General features: G+C 39.6%; 1 protein-coding gene across 2 annotated transcripts in view; it reads left to right on the forward strand.

Annotated features, from left to right (window-relative positions):
* Window positions 1-1082: 1082 nt before the first annotated feature.
* The window catches only part of SGCE (sarcoglycan epsilon), a gene marked incomplete at its 3' end in the record, with an annotated part of 33157 nt that continues 8474 nt past the window's right edge, over window positions 1083-25765 (forward strand). Inside the window, exons 1-7 of one of the 2 annotated variants that reach the window (XM_081996809.1) lie at window positions 1083-1577; window positions 11465-11569; window positions 15574-15696; window positions 18244-18401; window positions 21318-21390; window positions 22660-22858; window positions 24540-24702. In XM_081996809.1, the coding sequence (XP_081852935.1) occupies window positions 1466-1577; window positions 11465-11569; window positions 15574-15696; window positions 18244-18401; window positions 21318-21390; window positions 22660-22858; window positions 24540-24702 (933 nt within the window). In that variant the 5' untranslated portion in view covers window positions 1083-1465. Of the gene's footprint in view, window positions 1578-11464; window positions 11570-15573; window positions 15697-18243; window positions 18402-21317; window positions 21391-22659; window positions 22859-24539; window positions 24703-25765 lie in introns of those variants that run through there. The other variant, XM_081996810.1, reaches the window with a different exon arrangement.

Raw genomic sequence — 25765 nt, forward strand, 5'->3', positions numbered from 1 at the left:
ATCTATATGCTGAGCTGAGGCTTTAGCTGTGGAAGGCAAAAAAACCCCACCAATCTTCAACTACATTCTATGCAATTCCAAGCAAGTATTTCACAGAAACTCTCCATTCAAGCCTTACCCCTATTTACATGTACTTCTACAGTAGCCTATGCAGCAAAACGTTTACAAAGTACTTGTCAACAAATCTACCCTCCCATACATAGCTGCCCTAAGATATTGCAAGTTTAAATAATGAGTTAATCAAACCTACTAAATAATACATAAAAGCAGGCATGGCTCTAGATGTAGTTCTATAGGTAGTTCTAGTACAGGGACTACTTTTATATATACCATATAGAAAGCTGAGAGAGTGTAGTTCCCTAGAAGAAAATGCTGTATTTACATAACGCTGTGCCTTAAGTGGTTATATATGACATATACATACACCTACCCACAAAATACATCACCATTGCCAAGAACTATAATTGACAATATTCTTCCTTCCTACACAAGGGGATTTACTTCCACAGCGGAGCAAATACTATCACAGTTTTTGGGCTCTGCCACAGCCGTTAATAGCAGTCAAAAATCAGTAATTAGTCCAGAAAGCATAATGCAGCCAGGGTGAAGTGAGACAGCACGGAATGATCAGAACTGACATAGGAAATTGGGTACAGCCTTTAATGGAGGCCATAAAGCTGCAAGACAGCAATGCAAAGAGGAGTGGCAAGTCTCCACACACACGGGAGCCTGAAGCTTGGAGCCCTGACCATCCCCTCCCAGTACCCTACTCACAACTCACTAGCTGCAGGGGCAGCTGCTGAACGTTGGGAGGAAAAAAACCCCCAAAACCAAAGCACTTTCAATTTACATGTAGAATAGACTTTAAGAAGTCTATTTCTTCAAAAAAGCGACGTTGCAAGGACTTTAGCCATGATGTTCTCCAAACGCACACCACACCCACAGGCACCAGACAGGTTTGCAAGGTGTCCTGTCCTGTCGCTTGTGTCCTGGCTTCAGGCCTGGTCTTGCGGGGCTGCAAAAGGCAGGTAGCAAGGTGCCACAACCGCTACCTTCCCTTGCCCGCCGGGCGCCTCAACAGCGCCTCGCTTCACCAAGATTTCACCGCTCGCCTGAGGCGAGGGCGGCCACCCCTCAAGTGAGACAGCGCCGAACCCCAGCAGACAGGGCAGCCACCCGGCTCTGCCCAGGGAGCCACAAGCCAGCCTGCTCCTGCCTTCAGGGGAAACGTGTCTGGCAGACTCCGCTCCCCAGGAGCCCCACGCCGCGCGGCTCCACTTCGCCGCGCCCACACGACTCCCCCCAACATGGCCGCCGCGGCCAGGCTGCACCGGGCGGCTCCTCCCGGTATGCTCCGCGCGGCCGCCGCGCTGCCTGGAGACCGCCGGCGGGGTGGGGTGGGGCGGGGCGGAGAGGATGCTGTGGCCGCTGCGGGGTGAGGCGGCGGCAGGGCACGGCGTGGAGGATGCGGCGGCGGCTGTGGCAGCAGCAGGCGGAGGAGGGGGGAGCGATGCGGTGCTGCGCGGCGGGGCCCTGGTCGCACAGCGGGGGCGCCCTCACCACCCTCCTGCTGACAGGTCGGTCACGGCGGCGTTTCGCCGCGGTAAAGCGGGCACGGGCCGCGCCGGCAGCCGCCGGCCTGCGCCGCGGTGTCCCCCGCTCCCGCGGGCTCCGCGTGCCCTCCTGGCGGCACCGCTTCTTCCCTGCGTTGCCCTCAGGCTGCGGCTCACCGGGTCGCCCTCACGCCCGCTCCGCGCCCCCCGTCGGTGCTGGGTCCGAGCCGTCCCGGGTATCCGCGCCCTCGCTGTCCCTGCAGCTTCCCGGCGCGGCGGAGGACACCCCGAAGGCGGCACAGGGGTGGCGGCCTGTTCGCCTCTCTTCCTGCCGAGAGGACCGCTACAGCCCGCCACTCCCAGCGCCGAGTCCGGCTGTGCCGAGGGGGGGGGGGCCGGGCTGGGGGCCGGGGCCTCGCGGTTTGGGAGCGGGTGTGCCGGCAGGGCGCGGGAGAGAGGCCTGGTTGAGAGTCGCTGAATGGCGGGGGCGGCGGCGCTCCCGGGGACAGGGCCGGGCTGGGCACGGCGCCCGCTGCTTTCCTCCCCTCGCTCGACCTGACAGGGCTGGTGCCTGTTCCCGAGGGCTGGGCTGTTTTAAGCACGGGGGTCTCTTTCGATTCTCCTTCCCCCGCCGCGAAGATTATTTCCTGTCTTGAGCTCTTAATCCAACTGTGTCCCAATTAAGACTGCAGAAGAAGTCTTAATCCTGCTCCCTAATGCATAGAAATAATAGCTATCGTGCAGTAGACAGGTTTCACACCCCTAAGGCTCTTAACAGTGAAGTACTTCAAACTGATAACATGTACCAGCAGCCCAGCCACAGGAGGGCCTTTATGAGAGTATTCTTACCTCAAGAGCAAGTTAACAGGAACAAATCTGTTTATTTAGGTTATTTTGTGGTTTGAGAGGTCAGTGGTATGTCATCTGAAAGCTAAGTCTGCTTAATATCTTCTTGAGTAACATCTAGGTGCACTCCTAATATTTTAAGTGTCATACGATACTGACAGCGGAAGTGACATGAGGTGTTGGAAATACTAAAGATGCAAATAGTGCCTAAGCATTAAGTTATTCAATGTGAGGATAAAACTTTGTGTTTTTTTAGATGCAAGATACTGCTTTCTCCTGATGAGGAAGTTCTTCCTGCCTCTTCTTTCTCCCTCTCCCAAGACCAGCTGTGGGATAGCAACCAAGAAAGAACTAGGACAGTCTTGGGATAAGCTTTCAGTATCAACTAAGATAATATGTTTAAAAAATTTCAACTGAAATGAGCTTCTAGAAGCTGAGTTGTGGGCTACATGCTAAGGGAAGAGGTCTTAAGGATTTTTAGTGTTAACTTTTCCAAATTAAATCCAGACCTTTTTAAGTTTGGTTCAGTTTGATTTCATTAGTTAAAACAGTAGAGTACACTGTTGGGACTTTGGTTTGGGACTCATGTAAAAAAGGAAGCATGGACTTCAGTTAAGTTTTTTTAAGTGATATCTATATAACATTTGGGGGGCAGTGGAGACGGAGGTGCTTCACTCTCTGTGGTGACCAGCAATGGGACACAAGGAAATGGAATGAAGCTGCGTCAGGGAAGTTCAGAATGGACGTTACAAAAACTTTCTTCACTGAGAGGGTGGTCAGTCACTGGAACAGGCCTCCAGTCATGGCTCCAAGTCTGTCAAAGTTCAAGGAGCATCTGGATGATGGTCTTCCTCATATGGTTTAGTTTTAGGTAGTCCTGTGAGGAGCAGAGAGTTGGACTCGATGATCCTTATGGGTCCCTTCCAACTTGAGGTATTCCGTGATTCTGTGCTTTATGCTTCATCAAGGTGGAGTTTTGTAGTATGTCCCTGGTCTGAGTTCAGGTACAGTACAAGACAGCTCATAGAAGCTGAATGATGCAAACTGTCCCAGGAGCTCACTGGAGCTCCTCCCTCCCCTCTTTAAGCAAAAAAACAACCACAAAACCACCCCAAAACAAAAACCATTGTTTTTATGGTAGCATCTTCTTGCTTTCCCAGAGCTTGACATCTCAGCTGTGACCATGTGAAAGAACTTCCAACCTGGATTGCAGGCTCTGAGACGAGCCACAGCCTTGCATAAATACTTTCTCTTTTTGAGTCCTGTTCTTAAGTAAACTACAGTACAAAAGCAAAAGGCATCTTATAGACAAAATGGAGCATGAGAAGTACCACAAGATCTCTGAGTAGTTTTGAGTTCTCTCCTACTACTAATCTCCTAAGAGATTTCTCCCATTTCTGTTGTAGCATTTGATCTACAGAGGAAAATTGATTTGTGCGTTTTCCGCTTCTTAAAGATGTATAAAACATATACTTAAAGGCTTTTTGTAGGAGGCTGTTTGCTGTTAGAAGTACTAGGTTGTTGTGTCTCTCACACCCCACACCTTCCCATGGTAAAACAGTAAGTCAAAATCCAGGGATTTCAGGAGACTTAAGAGTTTGTAAGAGTGACTTCAGAAGTCCAACATTTGCTCCTAGAGGGCTAATATAGTACTCAAACTGACTCAGACACTAGCTGATGATAATTTTCTCCAGTGCCAGAAAAAATGGGATTTGACATTGTTGTGAGAAGTGGTATTTAAGGTTAAGCTTTTCTAAGACAAACTAGGTAATTTTCTTTGACTTTAGCTTTACAGTAACAGACACAGTAGAAGTTTACTAGATTAAACTAGTAGAGATGTCTGCCATATTAGATTTTGGCAGGGGAATGAATTGCTCCCATATTCTGCTTCTAGAGAGAGAGTGGTCATCAAAAAGTTGTTTGATTGTGGCCATTTTGTGGTTGTTACCTTGTATTTCTGCACTTAAAAGAATTAGTTGTCAGTGCCCGTATTGTCCATGGAACCCGTTTTATCCCATAGGGAGTCATAGAGCAACCAAGTCCTATTCCCTCCTTCCCTATAAAGGGGTCAAAATAGGGAAGGAGCTCCCTTTAGTTCTCACTTCGGAAGCTGTGATTGCATGGTCACATTAATTTGTCATGAAGCTGCATTGGTGCCACAAAACATTCTCTTGCACTTCCACAGCTGGGCATTTTTTACTGCTTCCCTTTTGCACGCTGAATACCTTGTACAGTGATACTGTGAATTGGGTCATCTGGCTGAAAACTACTCCACTCACAAACAAAAATTTTTCACTGAAATCAGTTTACTGACCAGGGCTGGCATGGAATGATTTACACTGGTGTGTGCTAGGTGTCCAAGAATGTGCTGGGAATCCCCCCTTTCCGCAGGGCTGCAAGCATACGCTAGTTTAAAACAACTGTGAAATCATAGGCTAGGGTGGGTATTCAGGAGACTGAACTAGATCCCTGCACTCGTTCTGCTGTTTACAGCTGAAGTGTCATTGGCAACACTCTGCTTCTCAGCCGCACCCTGCGGAGGGAGGCAGAATTTTGCATGGATGATCTGTGTTTTCAAACTAGTACTATAGTGTGCCTGCCATTTTTTAATTTTGTGTGTGCAACCATTAGGGTAAAAAACCCAGCTTCTTTTCATAAAGGGCTCTGAATCTCTGCCTGTGAAGATGGTGCCTGTCAAGTCATTGTACTAATCTGACCCAGATCAATAAATAGAATCTATTGTCAGTAAGTACTTGCTTGAATAAGTAATTATAGAAGGGAAAAGATAGCCATTCAGTTAGTATGCTTTTCATTACAGAAGCATGTTATTTATAGATAGTATAGTTTACATGGAGACATCTTAGAGATTCTGAAGCCAGACAATAAGAAGACAGATTCATAGGAGGAATTCATCTTCTAGATGTAACTTTTAGTATGTAAAGAGAGGCTTATTTTTGGTCCTTAACATTTTTTTTAGATTTGGTTAGAAGTTCATTAAAGTACTTCAGGAGTTACAGTCACCAAACTAAACCCCTTTCTTTAGAAGAAAGATTGTTTGCAGTCAAACTAAGAAGAAAGAATTTCAAACCTAGATAAGAGTATCTATTTTGGTACAGCTTTTGGGCTCTTCTTGAATAGGTATTGATATATTTACAGCAGACACTATTAGTGTGGATTGCCTTCTTTTGGCCGAGGTCTAGAGGAAAGGAGGGAGTTGCCAGTTTTGATTACTTCCATAGGAATTTGAAAGAAACAGAAGGGCCAAGAAACCAGAGAACACATACTAGTTTCCCCTCTTTTCAGTTGAACTGCTTTTCAAGTAAGTAGTAGCAAGAAGTAGTAGAAGCAAGAAGTGCTCTAACCTGAGAGGACTTTTTACGTGACTATCTTGCTGAAGTGTTTTCAGTGCAAAACAGGATGTTACAGATGGAGAGTTGAAGGTACGGATTTCAGTATTCACTGATAAGTATTGTGGTGTTGGAATTAGCATGAACATGTTACAGAGGTCAAAAGTATACATTGTTTTGTTAACAGCATTGTTAACTCATTATGTAATACTAAAAAAAATTTGTTTGCATAAACATAGACTGTGTCTAAATGTTATTACCATTGCAACACAAACCATCAAAATGCCCTTTAAATGTAGATTATTTTTAGTGGCAGTGCAAGCCATGAAGATGAGAAGTTTTAAAGAACAATCTAGTGATCAGACAGAAATCTCAGCGTCTTTAAATCTATGACTTTTCTGAATTCCTTTAGTCTTTTAAATCAATTGCCACCTCAGAAATTTGGAATATAATTGCAGGGATACTCTGATAATTCATATCAAGAGATGATAGATGTATAGGTGGCATCCTGGAATAGTAGGCTTACAGGGTGACCTGGCCATACCCTTTGGTTACACCGTGGGCTTGGGGTTGGACTGCAGGAGCTAGCAATGTTTTCCTCACCTTCATAGAAAAGCTAATCTAATTTAGTTTTCTTCTCAGGCCTGCAGTAAGAGAGAGAATGCAGGTGGGTAAATGTTACTATTAATAAAGTGTGAGTTTTTTGTTCTCCTAGCACTTAATTTGCATCATTCCCAAGAATGCAAGTGCCGAAGTTTCACAGTGAGACTGACAAAATGCCTTATTCAGTTACTTTTCTCGAATGATCTTGGAGAAATACTCGTATGTTACAGTAATCAATGGGTGGCACAGAAATGAGTAGAAAACCATTACCTACTGAAGAAAGATGAATAAGTATAGAACTTAGAAACGTTTCTGGGTTTGGTTTGAACTTTTACACAATTATAAAAAGCAGAGTTGTAGAGGGATCTGAGCAATCCACAGTGGAGAACTAACACAAATTATTCTTATTTCTTATGTAGTAGCTGTGGTTGAAGAGGATCTTAACTGTTAGAAAATATCTAGTCTCAATGTGAATTTCCCAAGAGAATCCACTTGAATTCATAGTAAATTTCTACAGTGATGGTTGCTTATGTACTGCATATTAGGTAAGAGGAAGAGGTGCGGAGGTTCGGCGAGTAGGTGGTGGTGTGTCTTCTGCCTCCACTCATGGACGATGTGACCAATAGGGCACATAACTCTGTGCAGATGTCACTGGGTCCTCAGTAACTGCCTGGGTGTGATTTGAGCTGTGGGCTAAGTGCCTTGATGTAGATGGTTGCTTGATGGGTGTTCTGTTGTAACTCGGTGGTGTCAGTTTCTAACTGTTCTGCTCCACAGTTCTCAGCAGCCTCTTGGAAAACTGTACCATGTATGGACCTGTGCTTCCAGCTCAGGGTCAGGCAGAGCTCTGAGCCAGATGGGATATGCAGTAGGGGAGTACGAGGGTAGTTTTTTGTAGCAGGGTTGTGCAGTAAGAGAGTAAGGGCTAGTGGAAGCATGGCCCCAGGATCTGGTCTGTGGCACAATGGTAACGAGCACATGCTTAGGTCAGGGTCCCAGGAGGAGGTGTGGCAGAGAGGGCAAATGCTGGGTTTTGAGAGGTGGAGCTGTGTGCTGCATTAGTGGTGGGAGAGATGGGCTTGAGGTCCAAGTTCAAAGGAATGAAGAGGATAGGTAAGGGTGCAGAATGGTGTGTGGGTGTTAGAGTGCAATAAAGGAATGGGGAAGGGGAAGTTGGTCCATGATACTTAGGTTCCTTTTGGACTGTGAAGTAGACAGAAACTGTTATGAGTATCTTCTCTGTTAAATATTATGCTGTTAAATATTAATTCTTAAATCCTCTATATAAAACCTATGCAAACACAATTAAAGGAAAATAGTGTAAATTAACAAATATAATTTATATTCATAAAATAATACAAATATAATTAAGGAAAAATAGTAATGAAAAATATTAATTTAAGGAAAATAAAATTAAAATATTAAAGAAAAATAAAAGAAAAAAGAAAACACTGTAGATGAATTTCACCTGGGCATGTTCAAATCCCAGGCACAGAGCTGTGAGTTGCTGCTGCTGTTGGTGGGTGCTCCAGCAACTGTGGCAATGTGTAACAAACTGAAAAGCCTGACACTATTAACATTTTTTTCAGCGTGAGTACAAGGCTTATCAAATTAATTCTAAACTGTCTCTTTGATAAAATGCATAGTTTGAATTCCTGTAGTATAAGACCTCTTTTGTCATCCTTTAATCATATTCACAGATCTTCCCTGAGCTTTCTTCATGTTGTCACTATGCTTCTGAAGGCTCTGTGTAAGTACTAGACACATAATTTGAAGTGATTGTATCTGTGCCAAATACAAAAATAAAATCTCCCTCTGCCTCCTTGACATTGCTGTTTACGTATCAGCTGTTCTAGCCAGTCTTCTGCTGAAAGCTTCTCTTCAACCTGTTATTACCTGATGTATCTCCCTAGTTTTTTATCAAAGCTTAGCATCCCTGAAGTGTTTGTAGTGTGCACATGGCACGCTGCCTTTGTTCCTGGGTGTGCATTTACATTTTATTCTATTGAAGTGCACATCACTGATTACCTTTTTACCAAACAATGCAGACTGTTCTGTGTTAGTAGCATGTCATCTCCATTATTTATCAATCTCCTAGCCTTTGTTTTCATCTGCAAATTTTATCAGTATATGTGATACATCCAGGTTATTATATATATATGTAATGTCAAATTACTGGCATAAGGCCAGTGCCAGAACCTTATGAGGCCCACTAGAAATCTCATATAACAAATTAACTATCCAATGGCCCTGCTGTCTTGCTTGACACTTCCATTCTTGTGGTGAAAGCTGTTGAATGGCAGTGTGCTCCTGAATTGTTTAATTTCACACCTGTGATACGAAATCAAACAGATAATGGTGTATATTTATATTAAAACATCACACTGTAAACTCTAGGATCTGAAAACAGGCACACTGGTTGCTTTTCCAGTTTCCCTTTGAAGTGCAGTGTAGGGTGGAGAGGTGGAGAGGACCTCTTTAATCCCCACAGCTAAACCTAGCACAACTTGTGAATCCAAATCAGATACTTACTGATCATTTATATTTAAAAATACATCTTGGAACCTGTCTGTCTTTTTTTATTCCTTTTCAATATGCTAGAATGATTTTGTATGTAGTTTCTCAAAGTGCTAGGTGATATAATGTATCACAGAATCACACGGAATCACAGAATCATTAAGGTTGGAAAAGACCTTTAAGGTCATCAAGTCCAACCGTGAACCTAACACCACCATGCCCACTAAACCATGTCCTGAAGTGCCATGTCTGCATGTTCACTGCACTTCCAGTGATGGTGACTCCACCACCTCCCTGGGCAGCCTGTTCCAATGCTTGACCACTCTCTCAGTAAAGAAATTTTTCCTAATATCCAATCTAAACCTCCCTTGGCGCAACTTGAGGCCATTTCCTCTTGTTCTATTGCTAGTTGGGAGAAGAGAGTGACACTCACCTCACCACAGCCCCCTTTCGGGTAGTTGTAGAGAGCGATAAGGTCTCCCCTCAGCCTCCTCTTCTCCAGGCTAAACAATCCCAGTTCCCTCAGCTGCTCCTCATAAGACTTGTGCTCCAGACCCCTCACCAGCTTCGTTGCCCTTCTCTGGACACTCTCCAGCAACTCAATGTCCCTTTTGTAGTGAGGGGCCCAAAACTGAACACAGTATTTGAAGTGCGGCCTCACCAGTGCCGAGTACAGGGGCACGATCACTTCCCTACTCCTGCTGGCCACACTATTTCTGATACAGGCCAGGACGCTGTTGGCCTTCTTGGCCACCTGGGCACACTGCTGGCTCATGTTCAGCCAGCTGTCAACCAGCACCCCCAAGTCCTTTTCAGGGCATATCTAAGGGTGACGTGTTATTATGGCTATCTTTATCAGAAAAAACTTGTGGGCTTATCAAAAGTGTCAGAAAAGGTGCATTAAATCCTTGTTGAGTGTGATAAGTATAATACTGTTCTCCGTTTAATAATTCAGTAATCAGATCTTTTATTAATTGTTTCGCTTGGCGCTGGTTTGTGGCTGACAAGCCTCTGATTGCCCAGCTCATCCTGTTGAAATATTGGAACAACCTATTTTACTTTTTTGAATTTCTTGAGTGTTCCAAGAATTACAGAAAACTGACACTCAAGGTCATATGCAGTACTGAGTTGGGTAATTCCTAGGATTCCGTTAGATTAAAACTTGCAATGTATGCAGATCAATTCAGCAGGGAGAAAGCTGTCCATCTTGCAAGACAGATGTAAAACAGTCGATGTGAAGAATACCTTTTTGTTTGGTCAGATCCTTTGTGTATATTGAAAATCTAAAGAAACTTAACAGAAATTCATAACTTAGAAACATTATTGTGTTGTTGTGGTAATTTGAATGCATAATTCTTATATTACACTTTCTCCTCAATTCAATTTTAGGCATTTTGTGTAAATTATCATTAATAAACAGCTCGCTCACATGCATAGATCATTTGTCTGTCTTGACTACTGCTTAAGCCAGATCTGTTGGGCCTCCTAAATTCTGTTTGGAGAGTACAGTATCAGTCATGTAATAGTTGACTGGTGTAACTATGTCAGCAGAAGTTTCCACAGATGTTTAAGCTTCTAGTGTAAATGATATTTGCATACTTTGAGTGTTTGCCAATAAGTGTTCGTTTGTTCCTGCAAGCTGGTGTATCTGTATGGAAGTACTGCTCCTTGACGTTTCTGATTACTGCCATTTTTACAAGGAAGTTGAGATGTTAATCCGATAACATCTTTTAACTGGGTTTTGACATGAGTTCTCACTCACAAACTATTTCAAAAGAAAGACTGTTTATTGTGGCCACTTTTCCTTTCCTAGCATCTGACTGCAATTCCTTCCTTCTGCACTTTCAGTTGGCATGTAACTACACAAACAACTGATATATCTATTATTCATCACAGAAGAAAGGGAACAAAAGAACAAAAAGTGGGAGGTGCGGAGGGAGCTTTCTCAGGCAGTTCTGCTACTGGTGAAATGGAGTCTTTCTGTCAGCTCCACAGCTGCTTTCTGTCTCCTGTAATCATTTGCTCTTTACCACATTTAAACATTCTTGCACCTTCAGCTGCATTGATGCAGCTGTTTTCAGGCTGTGTTCTAGCTGCATGGGATGAAGACAACCATTTTTAACAGGTTCTTTTTTCAAAATTCATTATTGGTTATGCTTTCAAGATCAGCCCCATGTGTCTTTATATAAGCAAAGCTATGCTCTTGGTTATATTGTTTTCCCTACTTTGGCCAAAATATACCATGCCAGTGAAAGTAACTTTAGATATGTCTTTTGCCAATGCAAATATATTTATCAGAGAATGCTCTTTATTATCTGTATTATCAGTATAATTATGTTAACAGGAGTGTCTGCAAAGGTTTAAGCATTTTGTGTTAATTTAGCTTATTTGGAAAAATGAGTGTCAAAAAGGTGACTGTCAAAGATTATTATATGTTTATCTATTCAAATCAAACACCAACATTTTTTAACCTGAGGTTCCCAAACTCTGACTAAAATCAAAACCTGGTTTAGAAGGCACCTGATCCCATCTGTTATTTGGTTTCTGGGAGTCTGTTGATCTGACTAATTTTTTTTGCATTTGTTTTATTCTGAAAAGCTTTTTTGTTAAGCTCTGCTGATGGCAATAATGGAACAGTTAACTGGACGACTAAGCAAGCCCACAGTTATATTATCAGCAGAATAAAGGCTGTTGAGAAGAATGGTGAGTTTAGGCTGTAAATTTAAATCCCATGTTGGTTCAGTCAAATCTGCTTTTAATATTACTCTTGCTTTTTCAGTCATGTCCTTGTTTTAGGAATAAGATGCTATTTCAAGGTAAGTAATTTGAAGAATTTTACATTTCTTCCATCTTCTAAGCGTTCACAGACATGCGTGCATTTGTGAGTCTTCCCCAACTTTTCCTGTTCCTATAGCTTTGCTTGAAATAATGGCTGCGTGTATACCTAATACTGCACATTTTCTTGTCATGGCTGGTTGCTTGGAGATACGTCTTCAGTTTGCTTAATACAATAACTTGTCTGTAACAACTTAAAAAAAAATCTTATCATGTACGTATGTAAAAAGACAATTTTACTGTCATTTATGCAAGTACACATAGAATATTTTGTCTAGTGTACCCTAGTTGAGAAAAGGCTTTGCACTGACTGCCCATCAGGCAGGCAATCTGGATTGGCCACCAAATCAAATTATTTCTGGGATTGTGTTTCATCTGCTAAAAATCAATGGGGAGAGAAGCCATTGAAATTACCAGAAAAAATTTCCAGGTGGATTTTTTTCTGAAGATCATCAACATACAGGCTTCAACCAACATGGTAAATCTTCTGAAATATCTGGACACAGGGGTCATCGGTATCTGATAACAGGCTCTGGGCTTGAGGCTGACATAATACTAGCTGAGTTCCTGGCTGTGCCTATGTTCAAAACCTACAAGAAGAAAAAAGTTTTTGTACATTTCAAAAGGAGTGATGCGTGTTTTCCAGCCTTCAGTTCCAAATTAATCTACTACTTTCCCAATCTCTAGAACTTATAACCTTCCTGCACAGATATATCTTGGGATCTACAGGTCTTCCAAGGGATCTGGAAACAAATAAGAAGAAAACTATGCTGCTGAAGTAGCTGGTACAGTCTTTTTTTTTCGAGCAGGGATCTGTTGCGTTCTTATGTAATGAAGATTTTTAATTTCCCATGGTTAGTTTTACAGAAGCCTTTCACAATACTCAAGATTTTTGTCTACCACAGGGAGTTTGCCCAGGCAATTCACATCTGGCAGTCTGCTGTATTAGATTAGTATCTAGAAGTTGGTAAGTATATTTGGTTTCATCCCTAGGTCACCTAATATGATTACACATTCATCTCCACTCTCAGGCAGTCTTATGAAAATAATTGTGGCTTTTGAAAACTTTTGAAGAAAATAGCATTTCAGTTGTTTCATTATTGAAAAGCAGTGATTGCCGTAGTGGCCTGAAGACTCATCATTTTCCTTCTGATTTTGAAGGAACCTCATAGGGAAAAAGAAGAGGGCTTACCTGACAAGGGGGGCGCGAACTTTCGAATTCTTAATCTCCATATTTGTGTCATTACAATGTGTTTGTCATTATAAGCTAAAATAGATTTGGGTTTTTTTTCCTTCTGAGAAGCATTTTTAGACTTCCTCTAAGATTGCTGCTTTATATCTGCATGAAATCCTTCCTACTATGCTTACTTCAGCAGCAGAGAACATCTCGTTACTAGGAATGGGCAGGCATTTAGTGGTGGCAATAGATTGGCAATAGATTTCCTCTAACAGACAAAAGTAGTATGTTGTATAGGGGTTTTTTCAGTAACGGCTGATTCTGTTATCCTTCCTTTCTAAAACTATTGCATATGGAGAAAATATACATTACTTTTTCACTGGTCTTCCTGTTTGAAATGGATTTTCCTTGTAGAGTGAAATCATCAGAACTGGAAAAATGGATTTTTCTAGATGTTTGACACATTTTCAGCCAGCCACCATATTTTTCTCAGCTTTGCTGCTCTATTAATGTTATAAATTACTTTTTCAACTTTTCTTGAAAATGTTTTAAAGGAAATTAGTTAGTTTCCTTGCTCTATTTACAGCTCATTCACAGAAGTTTTTTGGTTTATCAATTTAGTAATTTTAATTATACAAATCAAATAGCTTTAAGTTTCTGTACTTAAATCAAGTCTACATAATTAAAATTACAGTAATTGGTTTATTAACCACATAAAATTGTAATAAACTATTTAAGTTTCAGGATCCATTTTAATTTTGTCTTCAAGGTAAAATTATTAGAAAGGTATTCTGTTCAGTACTGTGTTAAAAACTGTTTCCAAAAGTGGGAAAAAGCAATTTGGAATTTGATCAATAATATATCCAGAGCTTGAGACTCTTGAGATATTCTGCAATATCAGGCTTGAAGAGTGGGAAGTATGTAGCTAAATGTAGAGGTCTATGTTACAGGTATCTGTCTGCCTCTCTTCTCAGCTGCCTCTGCAGTCAGTGGAGATCTAGTCAGTGTAGTCAGGAATCTAGGACATGATTCATCTAATTTTACAGGAGAAATCAAATTAATCAACCCGTGGAAGCGTCTGTTTCTTCTCCACTGACTATAAAAGGAGCCTGACTAACTCAGTGGTGGATGTTGTTTCTGTAGGCATCTAAAATTAGGTGAGAGAGATTCCACACGGAGTACGTGGTGCGAGGGATGGAATGTCTGTGATTAATGCCTAATTAGCAGCGGCTTTTTAAGTGGATCTCAAGTAAGAATGTTGGTATAATGATAAGGCTGAAGAAATTATACCAGAATTAGAAAATTACATGAGCTTGATCCACATTTCAAATATATTTTGCTTATTGATCCAAGTGTTGAAATTAGCTCTTTTATCTTCTAGGAGGACGAGTTTGTCCCTATGGGTTTGTTACAGTGACTCTGAAGTCTCCTTCGGTGTCACTTTTCCCTATGACAGTACCCCCATGCTGTATGGCCTATAACCTCTGGACATGTGACTTCTCCTAAAGTTTCTTTCAGTTGAGCAAGCAAGGCAGGTAGCTGTGTGTCTCTATATCTGTGACTTACCTTTATTTACCACTTGTGTAATCCTCATCTAATTGGCAAAATTTACCAGCAATGATTGATTCTTTCAGGGCATTGACTTAAAATTCAGTAGGAATATGGAATAGTAATATGTAATAGTAATATGGAATAGAATCAGTCCTGTTAAGACACCATGAGAAACACCTATTACATCAGTATTTTCCATTTATACTTAAATTTTGAAACTTGTCGATAAAATTGTTTCTTACCCATTTAATGTATCGTAATGATCTTTTTATTCTTCTAATTCTTTAAAATATGTATATAGTACTGCATCAAATGTGTTATATCTAAATAAGATTTGCCTTTATCAACTAGATTTGTAACTAAATAAAAATAGAATGTTGCTTTTACATATGCTGATTATTCTCAGTTAAGTTTCCTTTAGGTTTTTAATTCTGAGTCCTGTAAAATATGGGTTTGTTTTTTTGTTTGGAATCAGTGAGACCTGACTGGCCTATAACTACCCATGTCCTTCTGTTTTATCCTTAAATACAAGCGCATCTTTAGTAATGAGCTCTCTAATCAAAATTTTAGATGTATGTTATCTGAACCTGCTGGTCTAAGAAAACCTAGCTTTAAGAACTCATAGAAATCCTCAGCTGAAGTGAATTGCTTTGTCCTTTTCTGCACAAGAACTGAAAAATCTGCCATTTCCATTCAGTGAGGAATCAGTACCATTGATTGGTAAGGTTCCTCTGTAATCCTCATGTTCCTTATTTTTATGTAAAATATCAAGAAAACATTGTATCATTAATGTATTTTTATTCATGTAATATTACAAATAAACCAACTATAAAATTACAGTAGCCTTCCTTGGGTTTTTTTTATTGCAATGAAAGTAAAGAGCATGTACAACTTCTGAAATCCTAACATAGCCGGTTTTGTTTATTGCAATGTTGGAAGGGATCCTGCTGAGCAAAGAGAGTTTGCTCTGTGTTCTTGTTCTTAAGCCTATGCAACCTTTTAAAAAACTTATTAACAGGTATCTAATATTTGTTGCTTTCCTTCTCCCAGATGCCCACATTGCTGTTGAAATGCATGCTGTGTTATCCAGAGCATGTCTCACTTTTGCTTTTTTCTGTCTTTTATCTTTCCTTCTGCTTTTCAGTGTACACGATTCTGTCTAAGGTGCACTCTGATCGGAATGTATACCCTTCTGCTGGAGTTCTTTTTGTTCATGTTTTGGAGAGAGAGTACTTTAAGGGGGAATTTCCTCCTTACCCAAAGCCTGGTATGGGATGCTAAGATCTTCAACTTTATATAAAAATGGGGGGGGGGGGGGGAGTTTAAAAAAAGCCAAGTCTATTTAGCATACCTTACAGTTCAGCATATAACATACAAAGGACAGGTTTTAGTTTCTATTGAGATATCTTCAAATGAAATAAAGTATGTGGTCTTGCAAGTTTAAAATGTTCTGGTTTGTGATTGTCATTTGTGAAAAGATGCAAGTAACTGTGTATTGTGGAAAATGTGTTTAATATTTTGGGAAGGTGTAATAACACATTGTATATCAGATTAGAAGTATACCTTTTCTTCACTGCTGCATTAAATACGAAATTGTGGAAATTTAATAGTTACGTCAAAAATGCCATTATCTGATCACTGTTTCAGACGTAGTATCTATCAGGCTATATGAAGCAGCACTTTCAAAGCATATATTAAATGAGACAAAATAGAAGATTAAATCAAATATGAGGCTATGTAATGATGTTTTATTTCATTTAAAACAAATAATCCTTTGGATTCAGCCTTCTTCCTATATTTAGGAACAGTTTAATGTTAGTAAGCAGTTCTTTTTACAGAAAGAGCCGCGATTTCCCAAGTACGGTGTTCTGATATTCACTGAAGTAAAGCTAAAAGATGGGTCATTGGCAGGTTAGAATATGTGTAAGCAATCTGGGCAGTGTGGAGAGAGAGAGAGAGAGATCATTCCGCCCCACAAGCTTATCAACAATGAAAAGGAATAATAAGTATATAACTATCCTATTTTCCTATAGAAATAGGAAAAACCTATCATACACGCACAGTGCACAGATAATCAAACCTGTTTCATTAATAAGCTTTTGAATTGATTTGAGAGCGCTATTTTCAAAACTCGCTTTAAAGAAAAAATGAGCTTCTGTTAGCATTGATTAAGTTTTGTCATGAATAAGCCCAAATGTTTTAAAAATTTCCACTCCTTGAAAAATGGATGTTTTTCCTGACATGTATACCTGAGTCTTCATTTCATGTAACAATGACTGGCAGAGTGAAGTTTGCTTCTGTCCCAGTTTTCTCCCAATTTTGGCACATAGATGGAAGGAACCTGGAAATTTTACTAAAGATGGGTTGTCCTTCAAATCCTTACAGCCCCAGCCTGTCTTGACATTCATGTGATACAAAGGCAGTGTGAATCTGATTTCAGATACTGCTGAAATTGCTGTACCCATAGATGACTTTGATTGTATCAGAAATTCATTGTAAGGCCAGTTGTTACCGTGATCCTTTTATTTTTGTCTGCTGTGCTGGATCATTAGCATGGCCTACCTTAATGAAGGGCAAACCAGAATGTATCACAGGTGGCTTTCAGATTTTTCCTCAGATCATGTGTGATCCTGGGAATCTCACTATGAGTGCACTAGGTTAGATTACTGGGATGTCCCGAGAGAATTGCGAGGAAAGTTGCGTTACACCCTGGGGCTGGTTTGGTGTGGTTCTGGTCCCTTTTACCCACAGCCAGATGTGTAAATGCGTACATGAAAGCTAGATACACTTTGGCAACAGGTCTTGGTCTCTTTGTTCCTCTCTGGAGGAGATGACAGCCATTCTTTCTTCACTGGGCGCAGTTTCTGCCTTCTGTGCCAGCCTGCCTGTCATCTTCTCTTGTCACTTGTCCTACAATGGCTGCTGCTGCCGTTTCAGAGCCGCGCTGGAGGAGTGCAGTGCAGAGGTGTCTCAGAATAGACTTGCCCGAGTTCTGTGCCTCAGCTGTAAGGTGCTCGCGCCTCAGCGGTGCGGCTATGGTCGTGCTTAGTCATACCTGACTTCAGTTTATTTTAGCTTTTGTAAGTGAAGTCAAATCCAGGTATCTGTAAGAGTATCAATAAGAACCACAAGAACTGTCATACTGGTTTGACTTTAGGGGCTTTTAGAGATTGCATCTGGACGATTGTATTTAGTAGCCATCAGTGGATCCATTTTGCAAGAAAGTCTTGTCCTTTTTTGAATTAACTTACTCTATAAAGAAAATCTACTGCCAGGCTGTTGATGCTGAAGGCCTGTATATCCTGGTGCTAACAGAAGCTTTCAGACATTGATGATTGCACAGCCACTCTTTACAGTAAGCCCTCCCAGGTACATTGGGTCTCCAGAGCCATTATTAAAAACATAAATAAAAGAGACTTTTTGAGAAATTAAAGGACTGAGACCTTTGTGCTTTTGTAAGTAGGAGGTTAGATGCTTCAATTCTAGGTGGAACAGAGCTCTAAAATCAGACCCATTAGTTAATGAGTGCAAGCACTCAGAATTAGCCAGGGCTCAAAGAAGTACAAGCACATTCATCTCTGCAGTTAGTTACACTTTTCAGATATGAAATTCTTAATACTTAAAAGTGCTGAGTAGCAGTTTCCATATTTCTGGTACGGTGAAGGTTAGGAATTTTTTTTCTTTTTGGAAATATTTAGAAGACATAACTGAAAGACAGAATAAGATTTTCTAATGGAAACCTCAAAATCAAAGCATATAGCATTTTCTTGTAAGTATTCTAATACTAATTATTCTAATAATATTTCTTACCTAGGTGAAGTAAGTAATGATCCTATAACATTTAATACCAACTTAATGGGTTACCCTGACAGACCTGGATGGCTACGCTATATACAAAGGACACCATACAGTGACGGAGTGCTGTATGGCTCACCAACTGTAGAAAATGTGGGCAAACCAACCATCATTGAGGTATTTCTTTCAAATGTTCAAAAAGATTTATTTTGGTTTTGTGTGTAGGATTCAGAATGCTAACAAGTATTGCCTCTTATTAAATAAAAAGAAAGATTATAAGACAGGGACAAGGGCTTGTGACAGTAACATTTTCTCTTTGGTACCTTTGTATCCTCTTTTGAGAGAAAGCCAGGTTGTGTGACATTTTGTATTTTACTTTTAAGGTATAACTAGTAAATAGGAATAACCAGTAAAGCTTAGTATTCCTAGATGCAATACCTTTAGATTCTTGCCCTTCATCTTTCTAAGAGGCATTTCATTTCAGTAAATTGTGAATATATTAAAGTTGTGTTCAAAATATGGGGCAAAAAAAGCCTTTCTAAACAACTGTACTTGAATAATATCTGGATTCTGAACCTTGTAACAGTCTACCTATACCATTCTAAATATAGGCCAGACTTTTCCCCACTGGAAAATACAGTGTTCAGTCAGTAGACAGGTTTTGCGTTTGGTTGGTTGGTTGGTTTGTTGTGTTTTTAAATCAAATTATTTTTCATCAAATATTATCTGGTTCATTATTCATGTTTATTGATAGATTTAATTAGCACTTACATGTATTTAATTATATTCTTATAAGTGTAACAATGACAAAACCCACTACTTCATTTTTGACGATTAGCTATCCAGATGTTTAAAAGCTCCAATTATTCATTGAGCAGCAATTGAAAGGGAAGAGGGACTATATTTTCTGCCATGCATATCATGGCGGAAGACAGCAGATTCAATCAGACACTGTGTGGTTTACAGTGTTAAGGAAAATGGGCTCGTTAACCTGCTCCAGCCATTTTGCTGCTTCAGCAGTACATTTGTCTTAAACCCTTGATGAGGTTTGTTTTTTTTTTTTTCTGAATTGCATTTGATATAGTTGTTCTACCTCAGGAACGACATCTCTAAATGGTAAGTTGTACTGTAGATAATTTCACACATGCTTAATTCTATAGACATGATTCAGTTTTGATTTCAGAAGGACTAATAACATCTGCAAAATTAAGCATGTGCAGAAGTACTTGCAGACTCTGCTTAGCTTTCTGTAGAGGAAACTGTTATTTAAAATTGCCCTTTTTCAAAATTTAAATCGTAGGGTCTGTATCAAGACCTCCATTCTAAGCATGACCCCAAGCCTATATTTGAACTAAGTCTTGCCTGGCATACAAATTAATTCATTGCCATTCCACTCTCAGGTGTGCCGTAGGACGGGAGGGGTGCAGATTGCATTTGATCCCCTTCCTGGTGCCACCTGAGAGGACTGGTTGCATATTCTTGGCCTGAACATAACTTCCATTATGTCCTATTGCCTGAGGTGATGTCATGGGTAGGTCAATTAGTTGGAGGAGACCTCATGATTAGAAAGGCCTAACGTTATGCATAGTGTTGCAATAGAGCAGGTAACATTCTTGAGCTCAAGCTCCTTTGAAAGGTGAGCAAAGACAGTTTGTGTTTGTTCGGTCTCCACCACTGGCACTACTGCTCGGTGCAGGTGCTCCGTCCACATTGGCAGCTCGCACAGCCGGAGTGCAGACTCAGAATGGGTACTGTCGTGGTCCTCTATAGAGCTTGTATAACCAGAGAGTTAGGTTTTCTAAGTATTAATGTTTAAACTACTGTTGAAACAACTCTGTGGAAAAAATTTCAAATCCTTGATTCTGTTAATCTCGGGAATTTATTTTCTATTAATTTTATAATGAAATTGTTACATTACATAAGATGTAATTTGGTTCCTTCTACACTTAAATGAACCTGCAGAAGATATTCCTGAGCATTTTTCCTTCTCATTTAAATCCCTTAAGGGAAGTGCAACATCCTTTACTTTTATTTGTTTAATAATCAATGTCACTATGCGTGGTAGCTCTGCTTGCTGAGAAGCAACATAGTTGTCACTGTTGCCACTCCTCTGCCTCTCCTTTGTCCCTGAAATGAATTAATTAAAGTCTAAAATTAGGAAGAAAGTTAGTCTCTTTTAGTTTGTTTCAGGGAAGATTTATCATCTTTCAGGAAAAAGAAGTCAAGAAAATAATACATAATTATACTGATATCCAGCCTCATTCTGTAGTTCTTATGAATGAGCACTTAATCATAATACAACTTCAGAGTACAATCACCACTGAGGAGTACCCACTTGTGAGCATTTCAGGCATCCCATACCTTTAAACTAAAAGATTGGTATCATTACATAATTTGTTCATGAAGGCATAAGTTTCCAAAAGTAAGTCATGAATGTTGCATCTACCTACTAGTTTTCAATTCCCCTACAGCTACAGATTCCAGGATTTTTTTAAAAACTGCTTGTGTTGGAGCAATGCTTGTGAACCAGTTCACGGAGTATGACTTCAGTGGGGCTAGAGCTAAAACTAAACCCCAGTCCCAAAGATTAGGATTGCTGGGATCCTGACACTCTTTCCTTTAAGTATTTCTAACTAGTTTAGTTCCACAGGAGCTATCAATGACTATACACCTTATAGTGTTGGTGGAGGGGGGTTGGAGGGTAGACGGGGAAATGGAGAAACCAGTCTTTGCTTATGGCTGTTCTTAAAGATAGCAGAAAAGAAAGAATACACAGGTATGGCAGAACACTTTTATTTGGACCAAAGTACGTTGTATTCACATATATCCCTTGGATAATTGTATTTGGCTATAGACTGGTAGAGAAAAATCCAGTATCCTGACTTGAAGGTAGTACTGCATCAAATAAATTGAACTGACCTTTCAAATTTCATATTAATGCATGAAAGGTTGTACATTTCAAAATAAGGAAGCAAAGCATTTAAAAGGTGATAAGTATTTCTAAATTAACAATTTAATTTTTATTGATGTTTTATTTACCTGATTTTCATATTTGCATTGTGTTTTGCAATCATATCCTTTTTTTTACTCTAGATCACTGCATATAACAGGCGTACCTTTGAGACAGCAAGACATAATTTGATCATCAATATAATGTCAGCAGAAGGTATGTACAGAGAATAGCTTGTGTTTTGAACTGAATAAGCAAAAAACTTTAAAAAGATTAAAAAATTAATGTTAAATAGTTGTCTGGTGTTCAAGCCAAATGTGGGAGCACAAAGGGGAAAGAAGAAAGTTTTCCCTCTTTTGATTCAGTTTGTTGTTTTTATCTAAATTATTTCTGTCGGGTAAGCATTGTTCCTCATTGATTAAAAAAAAAAAAGCATGCCTCCTTTTTTAATGATGAATTTCAGGTTTTTTCCCTGTCTTTTCAAATGGACCTTACATGAAGGATTTTACTCTTTTTGCATGTTGTTTAATTTGCTTAGGTCTGCATGTTCTTTGTGCAAAGTAGTATCGTACAGGCAGATTCAGAAAACAACAGATTATAGCATATATGGACATTTCAATTAAAAAATTGAATTGAATAGTTTTAGTGTCCTTAAGATCAGTTCTTTTCATCATATTTATATGTTTATAGTCTGAAGTATTGCAGGTTGGAATCCATTGTCACTGCAGATCAGTTTTGATCCCAAAATTAGCATGAATGTAACTTTATCTGTTTAATGAAGATCTACCAGCTAAGACTCATTTCCTTTAGTGCCCTCCTTTATCTCCCACTTGCTTTTAAATAGCCAATGGTTTTCAGCTTAAGTAACAGCTAAAGGAACAGTGGGATGGAGCACCTCTCCTGTGAGGACAGGCTGAGAGAGTTGGGGTGGTTCAGCCTGGAGAAGAGAAGGCTCTGGGGAGACCTTACTGCAGCCTTCCAGTACTTCAAGGGGGCTTACAGGAAAGATGGGGACAGACTTTTTATCAGGGCCTGTTGTGACAGGACAAGGGGTAATGGTTTTAAACTAAGAGAGGGTAGATTTAGAGTAGATGTAAGGAAGACTATTTTTCACCACCGAGGGTGGTGAAACACTGGCACAGGTTGCCCAGAGAGGTGGTAGCTGCCCCATCCCTGGAAACATTCCAGGTCAGGTTGGACGGGGCTCTGAGCAACCTGCTCTGGTGGAAGATGTCCCTGCTCACTGCAGGGGGGTTGGACTAGATGGCCTTTAAAGGTCCTTTCCAACCCAAAGTATTCTATGAGTCTGTGGTAATAACTATTTAATTAAACATAATCACATTAGGTTCAAAATGAGCTAGTTCAATTACAAAATTTTTGGAAAGGTGTATTGTTCTTAAAGTGGTATTACGTTATCATTACTTCAAATTCTTTGTTATGGAGCCTCTGTTTAAGGCAAAACTCTTCCTTTTTCATCACAACTAGATTTTCCTTTACCATATCAAGCGGAGTTCTTCATAAGGAATATGAACGTAGAAGAAATGTTAGCAAGTGAAGTTCTTGGTGACTTTCTTGGAGCAGTGAAAAATGTGTGGCAACCAGAACGGTTGAATGCTATAAACATTACTTCAGCTCTTGATAGGGGAGGGAGAGTTCCACTTCCTATTAACGACATGAAAGAGGGGTAAGCACATGTCTCAGTCTAATGTTTTTGCTTTGCACTTTTTTCTTACTGAAAACTGTAATATTTTTTTCAGGTTTTCTGGAAACTTTGCAGTTGCTGTTTTATATTTTGGAAATCCAGATTGGTATTAGATATGAAAAGTTTACTGATGTTCCAAGCCCCTGTTATACAATGGGTTTATCAGGTTAGATACCATTTCAACAAGCAACAGTTCCTATACACTGATTTTACAAGCCAAGGAATACTAATATATTCCATTAATTACAAAACAATTGGTAGTAAATATGCTTATTTTGTAATTCCAGTCTTCCTTCTGAGCAGTCATTTGGCATACTTTTTGAGTATTCAATAGTTCCCAATTCACAAAACTCAAAATTTTGAAATGGTGTGATAAGAGCATAGGTTACAAGAGCATTTGGCATGTAACAGTGTCATTTGTGGCTGTACTCTTAGTGAAATTTAGTTATGTCCTTCAGGAGCACTGTGGACTTGCATCTGAAAGTGATAAGCTGAGGTATCTGGGGAATTTAGGTTGCCGAGTGTAAACTGCAGGCATGAACTACTTCCAGCTGGGATTCGTAACCATAAATTCTGTTTGGAAATACGATGCTTCACTTAGAAACTAATAAGAATTCAGTCTTTTCAAAATATGGTTGTGGTTGTGCTTTTGCATGGCAAAAATAAAGAATCTTAGTTAGTTTTAGATATTTTGGGTCAAATAATACCTAAGAAGGGGCTAAGGCTTCAAAATCTGAGATGTGTACACAAAAGAATTGTTTCAGAGCCCTTTTGAGCATCTGGAGTTTCTGAGCACCTCTAAGGAAGGAAAGCGACTTCTGTACTAGTCAGAGTAATGGCAGCGCCACTTAATACAAGTGACTACACTTTAAATTAAACGTTTACTTAGATAATGCCTTATATACCAAGTAGTAACCAGAGCCTAATTTCTGCTTCAGGATCCATTGATACGTTATTACCTGGTGCAGCAGACTGGTGCCAAAGCCCCCAGCTTCTCCTAAAAGACTCTATACTGCAACTATGCACTGCCAACAAAATTTGCAGAATACTGAAAGCTGAATGTAAACTTAATACTTCATTTAGCATTACAGTACATAGAATAAGAGCTACTGTGCTAATCGTATAATTAATTTTCATATTTAAGTATGTAGAATGCTGCTGGAAAATAGAGTCTTTTAGGAGAAGCTGGGGGCTTCTATTAGGTTTAGAAATAACTAGTCCTCATTAATTTTATTTGAAAACATGGGAAGAAACTTTAAAAATACTATGCTGAGCAAGTATGAAGATTTTGTTAAGATAAGATTGCACTCTTTTTAAATGCAATTTGCAAAAGTAGTGCTCATTTACTTCCGTGAGGAACCTGCGCTTGGAGCTCTATGACTTCGTGGAAATTCACAACTCTAATGGTAAGCAAACATCTACATTATGCAGCAAAACAGCATAAGTTGTAAACAAGTAGCTTGAAAATCCTTTTGATTTCAGTCTGTTATTCATATGCTTAGATAAAGTATACTATCAAGAAAAATAATTAAAGTAATTTTAGACTTCAGAGCACAGCTGAATGTTACAACAAACAATAATAATGTTTGGAAGAGTGCGTCATTGTCCTTCGGGGATTTGTGAGAGGTATCCTGACAGTCTTGTTGCTCATCTCTTTCTGCAGTGTCTACGTTATGGTTGGGGCAGATGTCCCATTTTCTTCGTGCTTACGAGAAGTGGAAAACCCACAAAATCAGCTGAGATGTAGTCAAGAAATGGAGCCTGTAATAACTTGTGATAAAAAATTTCGTACTCAATTTCATATTGACTGGTGTAAAATATCTCTGGTGAGTTACTTTATTAGTACATAAAAATGTTGTTTGTAGAAGTACAATATTCTATGCCAGACATGATTTAGGTAAGAGTTTTGCCAGCCTGGCCAGACAACTCTGCCAAATTCCACTTTATCATGACTGATTGATACTGTTTTCCATCTAGCAGACACTCTTGAGATTGGGAATGTGTTCTGCTACGTAGGCTAAATTCTGTTAGAATTGAGCACCAGTGAAACCACCATGTTCATTTTCACTAGTGGTGATTTATAGAAATTGTCACTGAACTCTAGGGCTTACAGAACTAAAAATAAGGAGAGAATTATTTACGTAGGTGTAGTTCATTAATTCAGTGTGGCAATACTGCTAGTTACACTAGCTTTCCTAAAAAGTGTGCATGTGTATATATATGTTTTCTCAAATATTCAGTCTACAGCACAGACCAGTTAAATAGTATTTCTATGCTCTTAAAAAAAATCTTTCTGAAAATTCTCTAAAATGTATGTCATGTTAAAATGAAACGCAGAAGAAAATAGTGTTGACTAATGAAATCACAATAAATGGGAACATTCTTCTTAGTCGAATACAAAAAAAATTATAAATGAACACTAGACTGTTTGCCATGGAAGGAGTATAATTCCCAAGGAGGCTTTCTAAGGTTATTTTTGTTTAGTTCTGGTAAGGAAAATCAAGAAATTATACAGTATTAGAAGAGAACATTGCAGAGAAGTTTGAACAAAGATGCTGACAGTACATAAAATAAACCTAGATGATTGTTGAGCTACTTCAGACATTACCCGAGAGGAAACTGAAAGGGAGATTTGAAAGGCTTTTGTACAACGTAAAAATTGTTTTGAGAGAAGGTATTCATACACAAAATGGATTAGATAACTTCTAACCCTTTCTTTCTATATGCTATAAATTAGGAAAGCTGTTAGAAAGCTGGAAAATACTTGTTTTCAAAAGAACATCCAGATTATTTACTGTTTTTTGGCTTTCTGGTGAGAAATTGCAAAAGGTACATGTGTACACAGCAATACTTAAGAGCACCTGAAAAACAGTAGTAGGCAGTCAGCTT

The sequence above is a fragment of the Phaethon aethereus genome (assembly GCF_964289735.1).
Source record: "Phaethon aethereus genome assembly, chromosome: 2".
Classification (NCBI taxonomy): Eukaryota; Metazoa; Chordata; class Aves; order Phaethontiformes; family Phaethontidae; genus Phaethon; species Phaethon aethereus.